The sequence below is a fragment of the Leptodactylus fuscus genome, chromosome 6 (genome assembly GCF_031893055.1).
Source record: "Leptodactylus fuscus isolate aLepFus1 chromosome 6, aLepFus1.hap2, whole genome shotgun sequence".
Taxonomy (NCBI): Eukaryota; Metazoa; Chordata; class Amphibia; order Anura; family Leptodactylidae; genus Leptodactylus; species Leptodactylus fuscus.
Window position 1 is genome coordinate 54269474 of NC_134270.1, and position 19061 is coordinate 54288534.

The 19061-nt window shown below is 43.0% G+C and overlaps 1 protein-coding gene across 1 annotated transcript; it reads right to left on the reverse strand.

Moving 5' to 3' along the window:
- Positions 1-228: 228 nt before the first annotated feature.
- EXOSC10 (exosome component 10) lies at positions 229-18821 on the reverse strand. Its single transcript, XM_075279953.1, has 25 exons — positions 18683-18821; positions 15662-15798; positions 13885-14008; positions 13651-13755; positions 12396-12561; positions 12060-12168; positions 11853-11928; positions 11340-11450; positions 11106-11249; positions 9488-9678; positions 9253-9409; positions 8933-9081; positions 8768-8818; positions 8248-8359; positions 7892-7939; positions 7739-7814; positions 7470-7576; positions 6733-6828; positions 5399-5473; positions 5225-5318; positions 5069-5142; positions 3855-4023; positions 3283-3344; positions 2075-2151; positions 229-350 (listed from the first exon to the last, which is right to left on the reverse strand). The coding sequence occupies exons 1-25, from the start codon at positions 18800-18802 to the stop codon at positions 320-322; spliced, it is 2661 nt and encodes an 886-aa protein (XP_075136054.1). The 5' UTR covers positions 18803-18821; the 3' UTR covers positions 229-319.
- Between the last annotated feature and the right edge of the window lie 240 nt (positions 18822-19061).

Sequence of the window (19061 nt, forward strand, 5' to 3'; positions counted from 1 at the left end):
TGGAGAATAAAGTAACTATAATAGAAATAGAGCAGACATGCATGGATATTTCATGTGATTGATGCTGAGGATGGTAGGAAGGGGTTGTAGTAGTCATGGCTACTATGCCCACGTGGCAAACTAAACTGATGCAGGGCTAATGTGCAGAGGTCAGTCATCAGGGATCCATAATCTACAAGTATAATCCTAGAAGAGAGAGCAACCTGGTACAAACCAATGACACGAGTCTTTAGTAGTTAAAAACTTTAATAAGACAAAAAAAAGCAAACAAACTGTAAGATGCGCATATTCCAATGTGAATTCCTCTTCAAGAATCTTGTTATCTCTTAGGCCAACTGTGTCTGAAGCCCCTATATGAGAACATAATACATGAGAAGCTATAGTGGCATCAGGATCTCTATCCTTATACAGTATATTAACAATATCATATAAACTACATAGGTAAACAATATAAAAACAAATACCGTATTTTTCGGACTATAAGACGCACTGGACTATAAGAGGTTGTGTTTTTTTTTTGCGGGGCCAGAAGTACTTTTTAGTTATACCATTTTGGGGAATATCTATTTCTTAGATCACCTTTTATTGAAAAAAAACCCGGTGGTTTATGATATATGATTTTCTACTTTTATATATATATTCTAGGGACAGGAGGTGATTTAGAACTTTTATTTATTTCATATTTTTATTATATATTTTTCAAGCTTTTTTTTTTTTTTTTTACTATTTTATTCCCCCCCCGGGGCTTGAACCTGCGGTCACTTGATTGCAAGTCCCATAGACGGCAATACAACTGTATTGCCGTCTATGGGACATTCTGTCTATTAGTATTACGGCTGGTCATAGACCCAGCCGCAATACTAATATATAGCAGTGACAGGCCTGGGAGCCTCATTAGGCTCCCGGCTGTCACCCGAACAGGTCGGCTCCTGCGATATCGTCGCGCAGGAGCCGGCCTGCAACTTTACGGGGCCGGTGGGGACCGGCCCCGGGGGAGAAGGGGCCACCGATACTGACCCGGCATCCGCTGTACTAGAGAGGCGGATGCCGGGGAGGAATAGACGCCGGGGCCTGAGACATCGCTGCCCTGCCCTGCATGAAGCCAGCGGTGGGGGGACGGAGGAGCGGAATAGCAGCATCACTCCTCCCGCTGCTGGCTTCATGCAGGGCAGAGGAGCGCAGCGATGTCGCAGGCCCCGGCACCTGTAATGGCGTCTATCACTTGCCGGCTTCCGCCTCTCTATTACAGCAGATGCCAGGCGCCACATTCGGACTATAAGACGCACCCTTCTTTTCCCCCAAATTTTGGGGGAAAAAAGTGCGTCTTATAGTCCGAAAAATACGGTACTTAAAGAATAGCCATAAAAGGTTTAAAGGGGTTTTCCAACCTAAGAAAATAGATGACCTAATCTTTGCGCACAGGTCATCAATTTAAAGATCGGTGGGGATCCGACACCCAGGACCACCACTGTGGTCTCTTCATTAAAACCCAAGCACAGCACCATACATTATACAACAGCTGTGCTTGGTATTGCAGCTCATTCACTTGACTGGGACTGAGCTACAAACAGGTCACGTGACCAATGAACATGTTGTCTCCTAGTCTGTGAAGTGCTGATGCTGCTTCATCAAATAGCTGACCCTTGGAGCTCTTGTGTGTTGGACCCCTGATGATATTTGATTGGATTTAATATGGTAGGATCTAAGACAGGCCAGCAATCCCCAAGCTCTGGTTCCAGGGTCGGTCTCCAAGGCTTATCTGCCTGGCACATAGCAGTTTTGCTCCAAGTGGCACTCTCTTTCAGTCGGAAGGGAGGATATATGGGGTAGAGGAGCATGACGTAGTAGTGTTTGGGCCATGGAGTAGCCTAGTCAGAGGACCACAACGGTCTGTGCAAAGTATAATATGGCAACTAAACTTATTTTTCTAAAGTCGTATCCAGACAGATAAGAATAAGAGCAGGCGATACACCCCTCACAATGCTCTACCCTGTCCAGCAGGATGCCAGACAAAATCCCCAAAGTCTAGATTTTAGAGGCTGACGGTTTGGGCCTCCACCATCACGTTACTTACCTGTCTGATTTTCCACCAATGAAGGACATGCTCTTGTTCCCCATTGCCTGGTGCGCTTTCTTTCCTGAGGGATTTTTCTGCACAAGAGAAAAAAGCAGTAACATTAATTCTGAAGTGAGGTTGATATGTTAAAGTGCAGTATACAACAACTTTTCAGAAATGAATTTTACATGTGAATATAAGAAAAATTGTAAAAATCTTATTTAAAGGAATGTGTTTTCTTCCTAACCTATTCGGTAGGGTTGATTTTTACATATTAGTTTAGGGGCGGGGGCTGCTGGTAAATGTACACTAATAGCTGCAGCTGCCACACTATGCTTATTCTGTAATAGAGCTCTTATAAAACTATTATTTTAGAAGATAAGAGACAACACTCCACAGAATGAGGCAATAAATCATTAGACTGCCTCCTCCTCCTCCCCTCTCTATAAAGTTCTGTGTTTAAGTAATGGACGCTATATAAACCGACTGAGTAAAGAGAAGACAGAGGAGAGCAGCCCTGGAGAAAGAAACATATTTCCTTAAGATACATTACAAAGTTTCAGATATTTAACCATATACTATTTATAAAAATTGTTTTATAGCTGAAGGTACAGTTTAAATTATTAGGCTGACACCTCTTCCCTGAGACGTCCTCATTAGAAATGAGCGAATATATTCGATTGAATATCTCAGCCGCATAGTTCCTGGCGGCAGGGAAGGTGGGAGGGGCAGTAAAAATTAGAACCCCCGAAAGTGTTTTTGCACCGGGAGCTATGCGGCCGAGGTACTCGATCGAGTATATTCACTCATCTCTAGTCCTCACCTATTGGAACTCCACTGTTTACATGTTGCTGGATTAAATGCATGAAGATGTATATCTTCTCCATCATTACTCAAGATGAGGACCCCCCTGTTAACCTCATCTGTCACAGAGGACCTAAAGCACTGTAGACATAGGGGAGATAGTGGCTGTCCAATCCCCAAGACCCACAGGGATCTGTTGGTTTACAGGGAGCCAATTTATCCATCAACATATTTTTGGAATGTAGAAGGAAACCGTAATACCTGGAGGAAACCCACACAAACACAGGGAGAACATACAAACTTCACCCAGATGGTGCCCTTAGTCATCTTCACACCCTGAGCCACTGTAGTTAGCACTCTGACCCAGAAGATATTGAATCCATCATAGGAACAATAGGACACAGGAGAAGAGCGGCTCTTACCTTCCCTTGTGGTGTTTGCTTATTGGGGTCAAAGTCAGACTGACTTTTTACATTGCTGCTGCCTGTAAGAGACATGAAGAGAAGACATTCAGTCTAGGCATTTAAAAAAAAGCGTAGTATGGCTCTACGAATGAAAACAAAACACTGGCAGCACCAAATCCCTCATAAATATAGTTAGAATGTGCGATTTAGCTTGGGGGTTTCTAGGAGGCCTCAAGGTTACAACAGTCTTAGGGTAAGTTCACACAGAGTATTTTGGTCAGGATTTTGAGGCCGTAATCACCTCAAAATCCTGACCAAAAAGACGGATCACATTGAAGTCAATGGGAGCGCTCAGATGCTCATTCTTCAGGCCATTTCGCCTCGCGATTTGCCCTGAAGACACTCCCTCCTCCAGACTAGGCCCATTCATTGGGCCTAATCCGAAGTGGAGTGCGCGACTGGATGCCGCTGCAGTGCACTGGCATTCTGTCGCAGCTACCCGCATTTTGGACTGGAACCTGAGGCGGCCTCTGCCAAAATACTCTGTCTGAACTTACCTTTACCCTCACACCACTTACTGCTGTACACACCTGCAAATACTTTAAAATTTGACTTGCTGTAGTCGAATGGCTTAAACTCAGTCTGAACTGCTGGCTCTGCAGACGCTTCGGAACGTTTGGTGCGCTTCTTTTCCACTTTGGGAGTCTCAGTCCCAGAGTCATTGCCGGGACGGTCACGTTTCTTGCTTGCCTGTTCTTGCTATAGAAAAAAGAGATGTTAAGTGAAAATCAACAGTATTTCAATTATTTCTGCCATCAAAACCAGAACAAACAAATGACCAGAAAAGGTTACAACACACAGAAGATCTCTGCCAAGATGAGTTTAATCCATGGCAGTGCTCCCCACCCTGTGGCTCTCCAGTACTTGCAAACCTACAACTGCTAGCATCCCCTAACAGTCTCTGCCTTATTCTGCTGGTGGAGTCACTCTGTAGGTACTTACCCTGTACTGCTCCTGAGTTACAACAGGAATTATACTCCAGAGCTGCACTCACTGTTCTGCTGGTGGACAAATAGCCTGTTTTATACTAAAAATTGTTCTGCTGGTGAAAAGTATGTACACAGGCACATCACCAGCATAATAGAGAGCACAGCTCTAGTATAACAGTATTTAACTTGGGATCAGTAGAGGATTAATAATCTAATGTAAAGGTACAATGCACCGAGACTGCTCCTGTAGATGCATTCTATATATAGTCTGTAGTAGAATCATACAGTGAATATGTGGTCGGAATAACCCCCCATCCTGTCTCTTCCCAATCTGGGTAAAAAATATGCAAATCTATTCTCCTGGATGGAATTAGGAGAACAGAGTGCACTCTGTACACCACCCTATAGAGGGTGGCACCCTTAACATCATGAATGACTCAGTTATAAAGTCTTTTAATCATAATGTGGATTTAATTGCTAAATCAGTATTTCTGTCCCAAAAGGAACAGATTCCCAGCTATGGACAGCGCTGTTTCGGCCTATTGGGCCATCCTCAGCATAGCGTAGGGATACTGATTTAGCAGAGTGAGAGACTATAGACCAGGGTATTGGGGGCACTTGTCCATGTAGGCACACACTCTCCCTAATGTGGACGAGTGCCCCCATACCCTCTTCCCAATCTGATCCTTCAGAACACGAGCAATTCCTTTATAGTAAGGCTGCTAATTCAGGATAATTCGCTAGAGATGATCACTAACCTGCTAAGCAGCATGTACACATCAACACTATTTCTAGAATTCATCCTGCTCACTCACCATCACTTGCTCGCGGACAGACGACAGATTTGCTGTGTTATTTTTAAACTCTATCTTGGCCTTTTCTCGAGCAGCTGTAAGAAAATACAAGATAATGAAGGAAACTTTCTAAGTATTGTGCATTATAGTTCCTGAAGAACACTAGGCATGGGGCACCTTTTTCAGCTAATCTCTTCTGCCTGGCCTCCTCCTTGGCTTTTGCCTCCTGTTTTTGTTGTGCAATGCTCACCAACTTCCAGCGGTTACTTATCTACAATGAAGAAGATGAGATGACTTACGTCCTGTGACTTAAAGTTGCTGAAACGCTATATGACTATCTGCAAAACTCACCTCAAAAATCTTTGTATTGGGGTCCAACTTTGCTGTTTGAGAAACATGAGCTCCCCGGATATCAGATGGGAGGAACTGAAAGAGATAAATGAGTTAATGTGTGATGTCCCTCTAATGCCAGATTCACATCTACGCACAGTTCTCCGTCATTTGGGGGTGTCTGGGGGATTTGTACGATGGAGAGATGAACCACTAAAACATCGGTTATACATGGAACCGATAGACTATAGTGGGGTCTCCCCATTTTTATACTGAAACTGGCGGAGAGAAAAGTCCTCTGTGGAGGGCCTTCTGCGGTGATATCTCCTATGGAGAGTTAGGACTAGTTCACACGTAGTTTTTTGGTCCGGATTTTGACAGAATCCGTGTTAAAAAAACGCCTCCCATTGAATTCAATGGGAACCAGTCATTTTCTTTTTCCACGAGCGACCTGCCCTATCTCGCTGCAAATTCCATGGCGTCCGCATCAAGACAATCCCTCCGGACTAGGCCCATTCATTTGGGCCTAATCTGGAGCAAAAAAAGTCGCTGTTGGAAGCCGCTACAGTCGCATTTTGGTCTGGATTCTGACGCGGCTTCCCGCATCAAAATACGGACCGAAAAACTGTGTGAACTAACCCATAAGCACCTCCAATTCATAAAAAAATCTAGTGATTCACTTTCTAATAGTAAATATGTAACACACTACGTATGTAATTATTATACGATATTGATAACTATTCAACATAATTAAAAATATATATTCTATTACAAAGCCGCAGTTGGTAACTTTTTCTGACTTCACAGCCCCGGTGATATCTGCGTACAGACCTATTTCTGTTCATACCTTCTTATAGAACGCCATCTTGTAATAAGCCCTACATCTGTGCCAGATGGACACGATCAGGGCAGAAAGTTCAGTTTCTGAATGTATATTCAGCATTGGCATGAATAGAACTTGCCACGGAGGAACATATACCCAACAAGACACTACCAATTGTTTGTATTAAATTTACAAACATAATATAAGCTGCTCCTCAACTTTCTAATATACTGAGGTTACAATTCCTGACAGTCTTAAGATTTCATTCAGATCTAGTTCACGTGCTTTGGACATAGGTGCAGGGATCATTACAAGAGTTCTGATACAATCTGGTGTGCTATGGACCTGTGTCACTTGGATAATATCATCATAGGTTTACAGTATCTAGAAGTAAACATGACTATTCACATAAACTGACAGCAAGCAGAGATCCTGAAAATGGTGAGAAACCAAAACAAAGTAGAAAACAGCAAAACTGTTCAATAGGCTTCCTGTATATCACGAGGCACCCTTGAACGTGTAAACTTCTCACCATGCGGAATGGGTTGTCAAAGGACTCCAATATGTTTCTAGCCTTCAGCTGGGACGTAGTGAGTCTATTTGTCTCATCACCATCTTCTTCAGAATCCTAGGAATAGACAAAACATCTCAGATTGCAGCAACCCCTTTTCCACTGCAACAATTTTTAATTTTTGCATTCTAGTTTTTCACTCCCTCCCTTCCAAAAGCCATGACTCTGTCCTTCAGTTCAGAGCTATATAAGGATCAATTTTTGTGGGGCAAATTGTACTTTGCAATGGCACTATTTAATATTCCATGCAATGTCCTGGAAAAAAATTCAGAATCGGGTGGAATTGGTTTATACGGATCTCATGAAGTAGAAAATGACATGTTACCTGTATTCTGTGGGTCAGTACATCATGGCAATACCAAATTTGTGCAATTTTTGTTAAGTTTTAATTCCTTTCTAAACTAAATATATATATATAGTTTTTTATGTTTTTACTACTTTTTGTTGTTGTTAGGGGAGGGGGTTGAAACTTTAAGGTAAATCTGATCACAACTGTAGTGGGATGTCTGCATTATACTACAGCTATCACCTGTGCCCTCTGGTGATGTGCCATTAATCTTACTGTGGCAAAATCAAATTGAAAAAAGATAAAAGGAAAATGTAGTACTTAGTACAGAGTCTAAAAAGGTGGAGGCATTTTTCTTTATAAAACAAAAGCACATTCATACATTTCTTCACGCATACTATGTCCGACTTACATTGAACAACGTAATGGTCGCCTTGGCACGCACAGCGACAGGACACTGTGGTGATGAAGGAGCAGGATCCTCATCCTTGAACAGGCTGCCTGTGGAGATTTCTACAGCTGGAGCAAAAGGGATAAGATTAGAAAATGTTATGTCTTTTATGTGGTTCTTCCTTTTCACTATATGTACAGAGTATTGTGTCTAATAGGGATTAAAGGACCTCTTTAATATCCACAGATGGATTTCTGTACTCAGTACAATCACACACACAAGCTCTTTACCTGCCCCGGCCAGGAGAAGCTGCCCCATAGGAGTATTTGATAAATCATGAGGACCAAACAGTAAATTCTCCATTTTCTGTAAGGAAGAATACAGGTGGTTACTGACCGCTGGTGACTAGGGGGGCACTTCTGTACAAAAAAAGTTGTTCCTACCTCAGGGTTTGGCATGGGACCCTTCTTTTTTGTTGAAGCTGTTTCTGACTATACAGAAAAGAAAAGGAAGAAATAAGAAAATGACAAATTCAAACCAACAAGGACCGATTCAGTTGGTCATATTATAAGGATCATAACAGGACTGCAAATACAGTCTGGATTGTGGGTCTAGTGAGCTAGGCTAGCTGCAGTATAGGTCCTATGATGCAGCTATAGCCTAGATTAGACCCAAACTCAGGAGATATGAACCTCTTGATAACCAGTCTGACTTTTCCAGTGGCCAAAAATGAGAACTTTTACAGCCATCAGTGGAGAACAAACAAAACTTGAATCTATATAAAGCCTATCCATTATACCTTTAATAATGGAGTCTCCCGAGCTTGCTGAATGAGAAGAATCAACTCATTAATCTGTTGCCGTACGAGAGGAGGTATAGGGTTACAACAGGCTATTATCCCCTGGGGTTCCCTAAAATACAAAAAGGCAATTCCAATTACCAGGCATCAAAATCTTCCTGCCCATATGTACAAGTAAACACTTATTTTTATCTCTATACATTGCTGATGGATCTCTCCTTTCCCCCCTCTCCATACACTTCTATTGTAGAGATTTGGCAAATAAGTGAAGAGACTGGTACTTATATCAAGTATATTACAAAGTTTGTTATCCTCACCTGAACTATGGATTTAAGAAGAAAATATATAAAAGTTTAGTCATGCTTTATGGGGTCTTTTTCACATTATGGAGTTCACAGGATAGTGAACATCAGTAAATACTTTCTAATTCTCACTGTATTAAAGATCTCTCTGCTTGCTCTAACTAAATGAAAACCATCACATGTCCTTTATAACTCAGTTACTGTTAGGAAACACTTACTTAGGAAGTTCCTCAGAAATCTTCATCAACATATGGTTGGGTAGGACATATCTGTAATGTAAAAGAGGGGAAAAAAAAAAAAGGATAAAAACGGTAAAAATAGATCTGGGGCTTCCAGGCTGAAATGAGCTCTACATACTACGTATTGTACATTGACATTCTTACCCTGTGCTCTCATCCTCCTGCCGTGCCATCTTGTCTCTCCAGGCAAAGAGAAGGCGAAACGCGGCCAACTGCTGCGTGTTAAGATGTTTCTTTAACTTTTGGTATAACTCAAGGTAGGACTCCTCTGTAAAGATTGGCTTCACAAATCTCTGTATAACAGGAGCAGAGTGTTACTTTACATGGTGCTGAAACTAATGAAGTCTTGTATGCAAGTGGGAGTGCTAATACTGTAACCTACATACAGGAATATAACTACTATCATACTGACCCCTATGTACAACATCTTGTAATATAGCCATCACAATAAGATTATTACTCACCTTTAGACATATCTCTTTGCTCCTCTGCCAGACAAGCTGGAGAAGGCTCGGCTGACCATTGGCTGTATTCAACAGGTCAGTCCTCATCTTGTCAAAGATATACAGCAGGTAGTGAGTATCCGCTCTGGCATACTGCAGCATTTCTTCTGGTAAGGGTCTGTTAATAAGATAAGCGCCTTAGGGTCAGAGGCTCTCCCGAAAGGTGAAGCAAGTAACAGACCAGGCTCTTACTTACCGGATTCTCCAGTCAGCCAGCTGGTATTTCTTATCAGATTCCACATTACAGTACAGTCGGAGCAAGTGATCCAGAGAATTCCTCCCTAGGTTGAGCAGACGAGCCGCTTGATGGGTGTCAAACAGGTTCACAACGTACAGGCCAAAGTCCTTCTGGAGCCATTCAATGTCTGAATCTGCTCCATGCAAAACCTAGAGAACGCCACAAAGGTGAATAAAAGAGGATATTGTTAGCGAGCTTCACCATTTTACAACCTAATATGACTTCTACCGATCCAGAGTTACAGTCTCTGCTGTTCTCTAGTGTTGTGCTCATTTTTTATTAAAAATATTACTGCTTTTTGCCTGAAAAGCCTTTCTAAATGTTCCCGCCACTAGATTGTCTCCCTTCTAGATAATTTACGGTTGATTACGGTCCTTTGTTATCAGGGAACTACGTCCTTAGCAGTAAGACAGAAAGATTGTGATGTGAGGGGTTTCTCTCTCCACACAGTGAATGATGGGAGGGGATGATTCTCCTCACAGCCTCACACATGTCTGCAAACCACAAGGAATGAAGATTTTGCAGTGTTTCACAGATTATAATGTAAGAAAAAAAGTCTTCTATGTACTTGTGCCTGCTTGTGTGGTTACACATGGGATATTATTTGCAGCTTTACTAATTGTGCTTATAGATGACTCTTTTCCTGCATCTTGCCTTCATGGTAGACGCTAGAATGGAGTGGGAATCTGCTCTATATTTGCAGTTTACTGTTCCTGGATCCCTTATAGCAGGGGTAGGGAACGTACGGCTCTCCAGCTGTTGCAAAACTACAACTCCCAGCATGCATACTTGCTCTGCTGTTCTTGGAACTCACATGGAAGTGAGTGGAGCATGATGGGAGTTGTAGTTTCACAGCAGCTGGAGAGCCAAAGGTTCCCTACCCCTGCCTTATAGGATTGTCACAGGCTTTCCTCAGCTATTTGTTTGCTCTTGTACAGCTACTCGTGGCAAAATTGAATGTAAACAATTATAATGGAGAGGGGTGGGGTAGACTTTTTGTGCAAACCCACAGCCTCAAAACAAAATGCAAAATGTGCTTCAGCCAAAATGGGGACATTAGCCGCAGAAAAACTTATAGGATACAGTCATATAACTGCAAAACCCTGCAGATTTCAGTTTTTCATGGAATCTCAGTTATCCCTTAAAGGAAGCTTTAACATTCTAATTAAATGGCTTACAATTCAGATCTTAGTTGCAGAACATCCTTTTATAGAGGTGGACAAACAGACATGTACCTCCCTGTCCTGCAGCAGGTTTTACAATCTGCGGCTGATAGGATGATGTACTGTCACTGCTGGGAGGGAGACCTGCAAAACGTACCCTCCCCCCATTCCATTTCAGTAGCTAAAGGTCTATTATATGGTACTGTGTCTAATAGAATATAATGGAATAACAGGGTCCCCCTCCTTCAAGCTTGAATATTAGTACAGCTCTCTCCAGCACCACTGGCTCATCTATTGACTAGAAATAACAATCAAAAAACAGAGCGCTGTTCAAAAGGCATTGTCTGAATAAGCTTCTGCCCCATGCCCCAGTAGTAGCCCTGCCACATAACATCAATGTCTCAAATTCTGACCTTGATTATAGCGGGATTTGTGAAGCTCTCATTCAGTATATACAGGTCACTTCGCAGCTCCAGAGTATCAATGATGTAGTCATCAGTGCGGGTGGAGATTTGCATGAGGCAGGTAAGACCCAGGAAACTTCTGTATGAGTGATGCTGTGGAAGGAAGGAAGGAAAGAAGAATATTCAACAACCTTTCTAGTATTCATTGAAGTCTCCAGACCAAATCCCGCAGGTTCTCCTCACCTCCAGATCTATAGCAAATTCCGTGCACTGAAGCAGTTTCTCATTCAACTGCACTAGATCATCCAGTGTTGTGATGAAGTGACAGGGGACTTCATTCAGGGGGCGGTAGAGCTGGGGACACAGAGAATGTAACCATTAGTATATGCAGCCAGCATTGCAAAGGTTTCCATGGTTCAAGGATGTGTCTGCATGTATAAACACTATTTCACATGTGAAGACAAAACAGACCAATACAAGAACCATGACATATTAAAACATACTAATGGGAAACAAAAAGTCAATCTTCCTTCTTTACACTGCAACTTTTTGTAGCAACAGTAGTGCAATGCAAGTAAAAATTGTGGTGTAGCCCTGGCCCTACAGAACTAGAGAATAGAAAGTGCAACATGGAACTAAAGTATCTTTCTTTATACTGTTGTGTATCATTGTGCATAAACCCACTAAATTCACTGTCTAATACATTATTGACCTTGGCATAGGAGCCCCGGTGCTACAGATTGCCCAAGCACTAACCTGGATCTCCGGCATTGCTAGGGATGATTCCAAGGGTTCAAAGTGATCCAGTTCATACTGATAAGGGTGAGAGAACCTAAGGCAGTAAATGTAAGATTGTGTGAACAATACAGAGAAAAATCACAAAAAAACAACTCTGTAACATCACAAGATTTAGACGTCCATGATAGAGAAAACATCTGGTCATGGCCTAGTCAGTCATCTTACATGTCTTCCTCAGTCTGTTTAATTCTCTGTTGATGGATGAAGTCGGCAAGAGCAGGTGGGACGTCCAGGTCTTCAGGACGCTGTTGTTTGCTCCGCTTGTTCTTGAGAACTAAAAAAATGACATGAATAAAAAAAATCCTGATTAAAAATCTACCATATTTACAGCACCCATGCAACACCATATCCCTCTCTATGGTTACAGACTACAGGTAAACCTGGTCATGTGTTACGTCCTTCCATTGACCCCCCCCCCTTTCTTGTGTTTTTTTATACACAATATTGCATACTAATTCCTGGCACTTTAGGGAACTTTTATGAGGTGCTCTCTAAACTTGCCTTCTGGCAATGGCTTCTGAGCATTGGGTTTCACAAAGATTTTTGGAACAAATGGGGTGTTAGAATTATCGATCTTCTCTTTGAATTTCAACTGCGGCCGGGTGATGTTCTTGGCGTGCAGTAGTCGGAACGTCTCTGCTTTGCTTTTCTTGGATGAACTGCTGCCCTATAGACAAAGCACAAGAAGAGGAATTACATTTGCAAAATCAACAATTTAGGTAAAGATACAGCTATGATTGGTCTCTCCAGCTCAGCTGCATTGTTCTTTGAAGGGATTCTCTCATTAGAATCCCTTTTTGACTTACCACCACGTCGGAATAGTCTTAAGAAAGGCTATTCTTCCCCTATCTTTATAATTCTGCTCCGCGCCACCGTTCCGTTGATATTCCCGGTTTTCACCGTATGCAAATGGGTCTCCAGACAGCACAGGGGGCGGTCCCCTATGCTGCCTGAAGACTCTCCAGTGACACCCTCCATCTTCTTTTCAAGACCGCCTCTTCACCGCGTCTTCATCCGAAAGCGCTGACTGCGCATGTCTGACTGCCATTTTCACGAGCGTTCGCTTGGCCAGAGGAAAATGGCTGAGGGACATGCGTAGTCGGTGCTTTCAGATGAAGACGCGGCGAAGAGGTGGTCTTGAGAAGAAGATGGAGGCTGTCGCTGGAGAGTCTTCAGGCAGCACAGTGGACCGCCCCCCTGTGCTGTCTGGAGACTCATTTGCATACTGCGAAAACCGGGAATATCAATGGAACGGAGCTGGATTATAAAGGTAGGGGGAAGAATAGCCTTTCTTAAGGCTATTCCAACGTGGTGGTAAGTCAAAAAGGGATTCTAATGATAGAATCCCTTTAAAGCCTGATGTAATCTAAAACCCTCTGCCTGCCTCATGATAGGCGCAGGATGCTGTTTTGTCTTTCGCGTATACTGTACACTGCAGCTCTGCTTCTTTAGGACACAGCTGTAAGTCAGTAACTGCAGTCTACCTACACAGTTCATTGAAGTCTAAAGTCTAACTATAGGCACGTCCAAGCACTCTGTCCCTTTTTCAAGCTTTACACTGCAGCTCTGCTTGTTTATGAGCGCAAATCCAGCAGAAAGTCAGTGCATAAAGAGCAGATTAACATTACAGTTTCTTAATTTGTGACTTAGTTGCTTGTACTTTATCAGGCAATTGCTGAAATAAACTGAGGGGAAGAGAAGTCTCAATAATGGGGGAGTAGTCTGGGGAACACCTCAAACCCCCTAAATTGCTCACCTTACGGTTCCAGCTAGAGATGATGGTCTTTGGTGGCTGTACTCCAGCAGGAAGGATTGGTTGCTGATTCCGGTTGACGCCAGAGGCTTCATCAAGTAAAGTTCCCTTAAAAAAAACAACAAAAAAAAGTCCCTTTTAACTTCAGATATCCCTATAGCAGCAGGGATTTCTAGACTCAGAAGTCATCCAATAATCTGGACGATGACAGTGTTCGTCAGCAGCTGCCGCACTTACCACTCTTTCCAGAACAGCATCATTAGCATCCACCAGCAAATCAAACTTATCTTCCAGCGCGGTGGCTTTGCTGCGATCCTTAAGATGACTACGGCAGCCATGATACTGCATAATACGGCTCATGCTAAGAAGAGATCAAAAATGCAAGAAAAAAAACCTAAGCTGCAAGTTCACTTCATCGATTTAAAAAATCTCTGGTCGCTGAGGTTGAAAACTTGTACAGATATAATACATCTCACAGCTGAGAGGTTACTATATCCACTCCAGACAACTAGCTCAAAAACATTAACATTGCAGACATATCTAAGGCCCAGTTCACGTCTGTGTTCGGTATTCCGTTTGGGGAGACCTCCCTAGATGGAAACCTATATGCATTAAAAAGCGGTTAGCTAAGAGACCCCATGGACCTCATAGACTATAATGTTGTCTGGTTGGTTTTCTGCATGAAACATGCAGAGAGAAAAGTGCCGCTTGCAGTACTGTTCTCTCCACATAATTCGTGCAGACACCAAGCGGAAACCACATGGGCCCCATTATAGTCTATGGGGTTCGTGTGGTTTCTTAGCTAACCGCTTTTTAATGCGTGTAGGTTTCCGTTCAAGGGGCCCCAAAAAGACTCCCCAAACAGAATGCCGAATGCAAATGTTGAACCGAGCCTAATGTCCTGACAATTTGCTACAATGTATCAGTGCAGGTAAAATTGTCAGAGAAGTTCCCATTTTCTGCCAGTAAGGGCTCGTTCACACGGAACCAGTGGGGCGGAATTTGGTCGCGAAATCCACCTCCAAATCCACCTCTATACAATAGTGGTCTATGTAGACCGCTAGCGTTCGTTTTTCCGCTAGCGGTTTTTCGCCGCTAGCAGAAAAAAGAAGCAAAATGACCTTCCTTGAGGCGGATTCTGCCTCAGGAAATCAATGCAAAGTGAATGGAAGACGGAAAACCACTAGCGTTTTGGTAAAAAACCTCAAAAAAACCACCAGACGTTTTATCAAGGTCCATTAACTGTGCTGGAGGGAAAAATGCCTGGCAGTTTTTTGAGGTGGTTTTTGCCAAAAACCGTTCCCTAATTCCTGAAGTGTTTTTTTTCAGGACCAAATTCCTCCACCCACTATTCACGTGTGAACTAGCCCTAAGAGATTTTGAAAATGCCAATAAGTAAAACACAAAAACACTAAGCCACTTGTGGCAAAAATCTATGTTTTTATACCACCCTTGCAATTCCCCCCAAAAAACAGAGTATGGAGAGGGTAGGCTATTCCAGAGTCACCATCATTTACAACAGTTTTCTATGAGCCTGTGCCACATCAGGCTAATCCTCCAGGGGTGTAGTGATCTTCAAGACTGTCGTACAATATGCTGGTCTTGATCAACTACCCCCAGAGTATTATATTAGAAAGCTACATGCCTCATGTTATTATTTACAGCATTGCTAATGTATGTTCAATGGGAATCAGAGCTACAGTTTATATGGAAGCAGAATGTGAAATCCACATCATGGAAAAGAAAGAAGTCAAGTTACTTGTTGCTGCAAAAGTCACACTTGCACCGCAGCAGGTAGGCAGATGAGTGTTAACCTATGTAACAGGGCTAATGGTGCGCAGACCGGTGGTAGCTGAGATTTCTAATCTGTGGCAGAAGTCAGATTTTTGTGGCAGATTCTACTATAAATACACATTGGATTTTTCCTCATGAAAAATTAGCGGTGTAAATGTACCCTTTGGAAAACTTCCCTATGGTGCCGCCATATGCAGAGATTCAGTTTGTTAGGTCTTACCAGTCTAACAGCCGGTCACCTTGTGCTTCACAAAAGGTCTGGAAACCGGGAAAGCTGCGGTAGAAATCATACTCATCCCCATACTGTGGAAGTCCGGTGGAGGACTTTGTGGCTCCGACAACTGTTCCGAGGGCATACTAAGAACGTGAAGAAAACAAAAGACATAAGACTCCAATGGATGTATCACTGCACGCAATGCTAATGGTGTCATCTGAATGCCTGTGGCATGCTGCACCCCCTAAAGATCTATATCTAACACAGTGGGGCAAATTCAGACAGATTTATGATGAGGACACAACCACTTCATTAATCTCTCGATCCCTGTACCCTTAAATCGATTCACAATATCACCCCTTTAGAAGTTAGACATTTTCAGCCCTTGCCTCTGTCCCAGCTGTCTGTAGGAAAAACCGACAAACTGGACCTGATCTGCATAGCCATAAAAAGATGATTGTAAAGTTATTTTTTGAAGGTATGTTTCTTCTTCTATTAAAAGTATCTACACCGCATTATTATAAATTTGGGAGGCCTTTCGGACCCGACAGACTCTCTTTACAGTGGTGAAAGCTTAAAAAATAGACAAGCAACTGGTTCAGAGCACCCCAAAAGTAATCAGTAGTTACTAAAACCAGTCATAGAACAGACAACTAAGAAAGTGCCCAATATTCACTAAAGAACATGGGGATCAGTTTCGGGTATGCTGTATACTGTTTTTCAGAAGGAGCGAGTACCATGAGAAAAAGTGATATATGAACCCATTGATTTCCTTGAGCTCTTGTGCAGATTTGGACTGCACAGCAGCCGTTATAATGAGACAATATTCATTTGTAGAAAGGGCTCTTACCAGAGGAAACGATGGCATCAGGATGCACTATGGGAGAACGTTGCTCTGGCTGTGTTGAAATGCAGTGTGTTTGCCACTCCAGCTGTTGTAAAACTACAACTCCCAGCATGCATATTTGATCTACTGTTCTTGGAACTCCCATGGAAATGAATGGAGCATGTTGGGAGTTGTAGTTTCACAGCAGCTGGAGAGCCAAAGGTTGCTGACCCCTTGCTCTAGGCAATGTTCTGCTGGGGAAACCATGGATCTTGGCATTCATTTGCATGATACTTGGACACATACCACCTACCTAAACACTGCTGTAGACCAAAAACAACCCTTCAGTGATACACTGCTTCCTTATGGCAGTGGTATCTTGCAGCAGAATAATACACCCTGAATTGGCCAGAAAAACTCCCAACTCATAAAGGAGTTGTGCAGGTAAAAATGTACAACCGCCCGCATGTCCCAGTTCTTCTGCTCCGGCGGGTCTCTTTGGGCGTTCCACTGAAGCCACTGTTTGGCCTCAGTAGCCACGTGACTGCTGAGGACAATCAGCGGCTTTAATGGAACTCTGGAAGAGACTTGGAAGAACAGAAGAACTGAAACGCGTAGAAGGATCCCAGAGCATCAGGCACAGGCGACTATGCATTTTTTTATTTTATTTGCTGCCCCCGGCTGACTTAAAGGTTAAAAGGGTTGTCCATTTTTTCTTAGACATCCCCTTTAATCTTACTCAGTATCTATGAGTTGTTGTGGGAAAAAAAAAAATTCTTGTAACCAACCAGAGACCGTTCTTGTTATATTACACAGAGCGCTTGTTTCTTTGTACACTTGACAAAAGGGGTATAAACACCGAAATGCATAGTCTTGGTCAATAAAGGTCTCTTTGGTTATTGATCTTGGGTGAAGCGCAGTTCCTTTCTACTGGATCCAGGCCGCGGGTCTCCTTCTGTTTTTTCTAGTGCATCTTCTGACACCTTAGGGTGTTCCCTGGATCTTGCTGCCGTTTCCACCCAGAGAGGAACCCTTGGAAAATTGGTTCCATTGCAACCTACAGAGGTTGTGACTTGGTTCACAAACTGCCAAGGTGAGAGCATCTCCTATTCTACCTACTTGTGACTTTATACCAAACGGTGTTATCCTACATACCGCTCGGTCCTGTCTGTCTGTTTTATTTGAAGTTTTTGTACAATTGTTGCAGGTCTAGAGTTTGTTACAAGGTATCAGAGAACAGTCCTGTAAGGCTAGGTTCACACTTGTGCCTGCTTTCTGCCTGGGAATTCCATTCCCCTTAAAAATTCTGCTTTTTAGCCCTTTTCAGGTGGATACCCCATTATGGTCTTTGGGGCCTGTGGGTTTCTGCAGATAACTGCTTTTTAAGAGGATTAGGTTTCTGTCCAGGGGCTCCCCAAGCGGACTACATGAACAAAACCCAAACACAGGTGTGCTGAATAAGGAGGAAAAGTGCTGTACAGGTTAACACGCGCTGGATGTAAACAAGACGGTCTCCATTTCATGGACGGCACGCAGGTCTTCAAAATGGAGAGGAACTGATGCACAAAGTATATTAGAAAGCTGCAAGGCTTTCCAGACTGGATATACTGTATAATAGAGGAATAAGCCCTCTCTGATCCATATTGCACCTGATGTATGATCCTATATTACAGTGCATCAATATACTGGGCCCAGATCATCCCTTTAAGTATAGTACATGCAGCCTGGAGCCCTGCACATGCTCTTGTTGTTACGGTGCAGCGCTCTCTTTACAGGGCTTTGTGTACACATCATAAAATCGCAATGTAAAACTACTATGCCCATAGGAATGGAGAGAAAGAGTATTAGGGAATGATCAACACGTATGACCATAGGAATGGAGAGAAAGAGTATTAGGGAATGATCAACACGTCAGTATAAAGCAGCAGGAACCCAGAAATGTATCCCAGGAAGCCCAGGTAAGGGTCTGGTGTTGTGGAGCACAGGACAGGCTCTCCCCTGCACAGCAATCAGTGACGGCAGCAGAGGCATCACATGACCAGGTCCAGTGCTGGGGCATCACAGCCGGTAGAGTAATACATGGGGTTAGTTGTACTGGGGCATTAATCCCAGCGATTTAGGGATCCATAGGAGTGTATACTAATCCCATCATGCATCGCGCCCACGTTCCGCTACAGCATGGACTCCCGTTATTAACTAACCTTGACGAAAGCATCAGTGTCTGAGAAGCCGGGGATGGGCTCTGATGGCCGTTCTACGGTTTCTTCACTGCCCTCGGATTTCTCCATCTTGCTCATCACGCCTGCAGTGGGCGCCGCCATCTTGCCAACAAACTGCGGTGACGTCATCACAGGCGAAGCACTCTGGGATACGACGTCAAACGTGAGGCAGGATAGAATCAGCCATGTTGGTGGAGGCAAGTTTTCATTCAATATACTATGGTAATGTCTTTTGTGTTTGTTTGTTTTTTCTTAAGTAGGACAGTACAGGTATGAAGTCTCCACGGATAGGTCGGTTCACTCAAATGCATAAAAAAAATTGTTTAAAGGGATTCTACCATTAAAAATCTTTTTTTCTGTG

Bases quoted from the DNA above. Each gene is read 5' to 3' on its own strand.
- EXOSC10 (XM_075279953.1), bottom strand. From the start codon at position 18,802: ATGGCGGCGCCCACTGCAGGCGTGATGAGCAAGATGGAGAAATCCGAG. The intron at 7,815-7,891 runs GTAGGAACAACT...TCTTCCTTACAG, and splicing joins GTCCCATGCCAAACCCTGAG to AAAATGGAGAATTTACTGTT. The intron at 5,143-5,224 runs GTGCCCCATGCC...ATTTTCTTACAG, and splicing joins GAAGAGATTAGCTGAAAAAG to CTGCTCGAGAAAAGGCCAAG.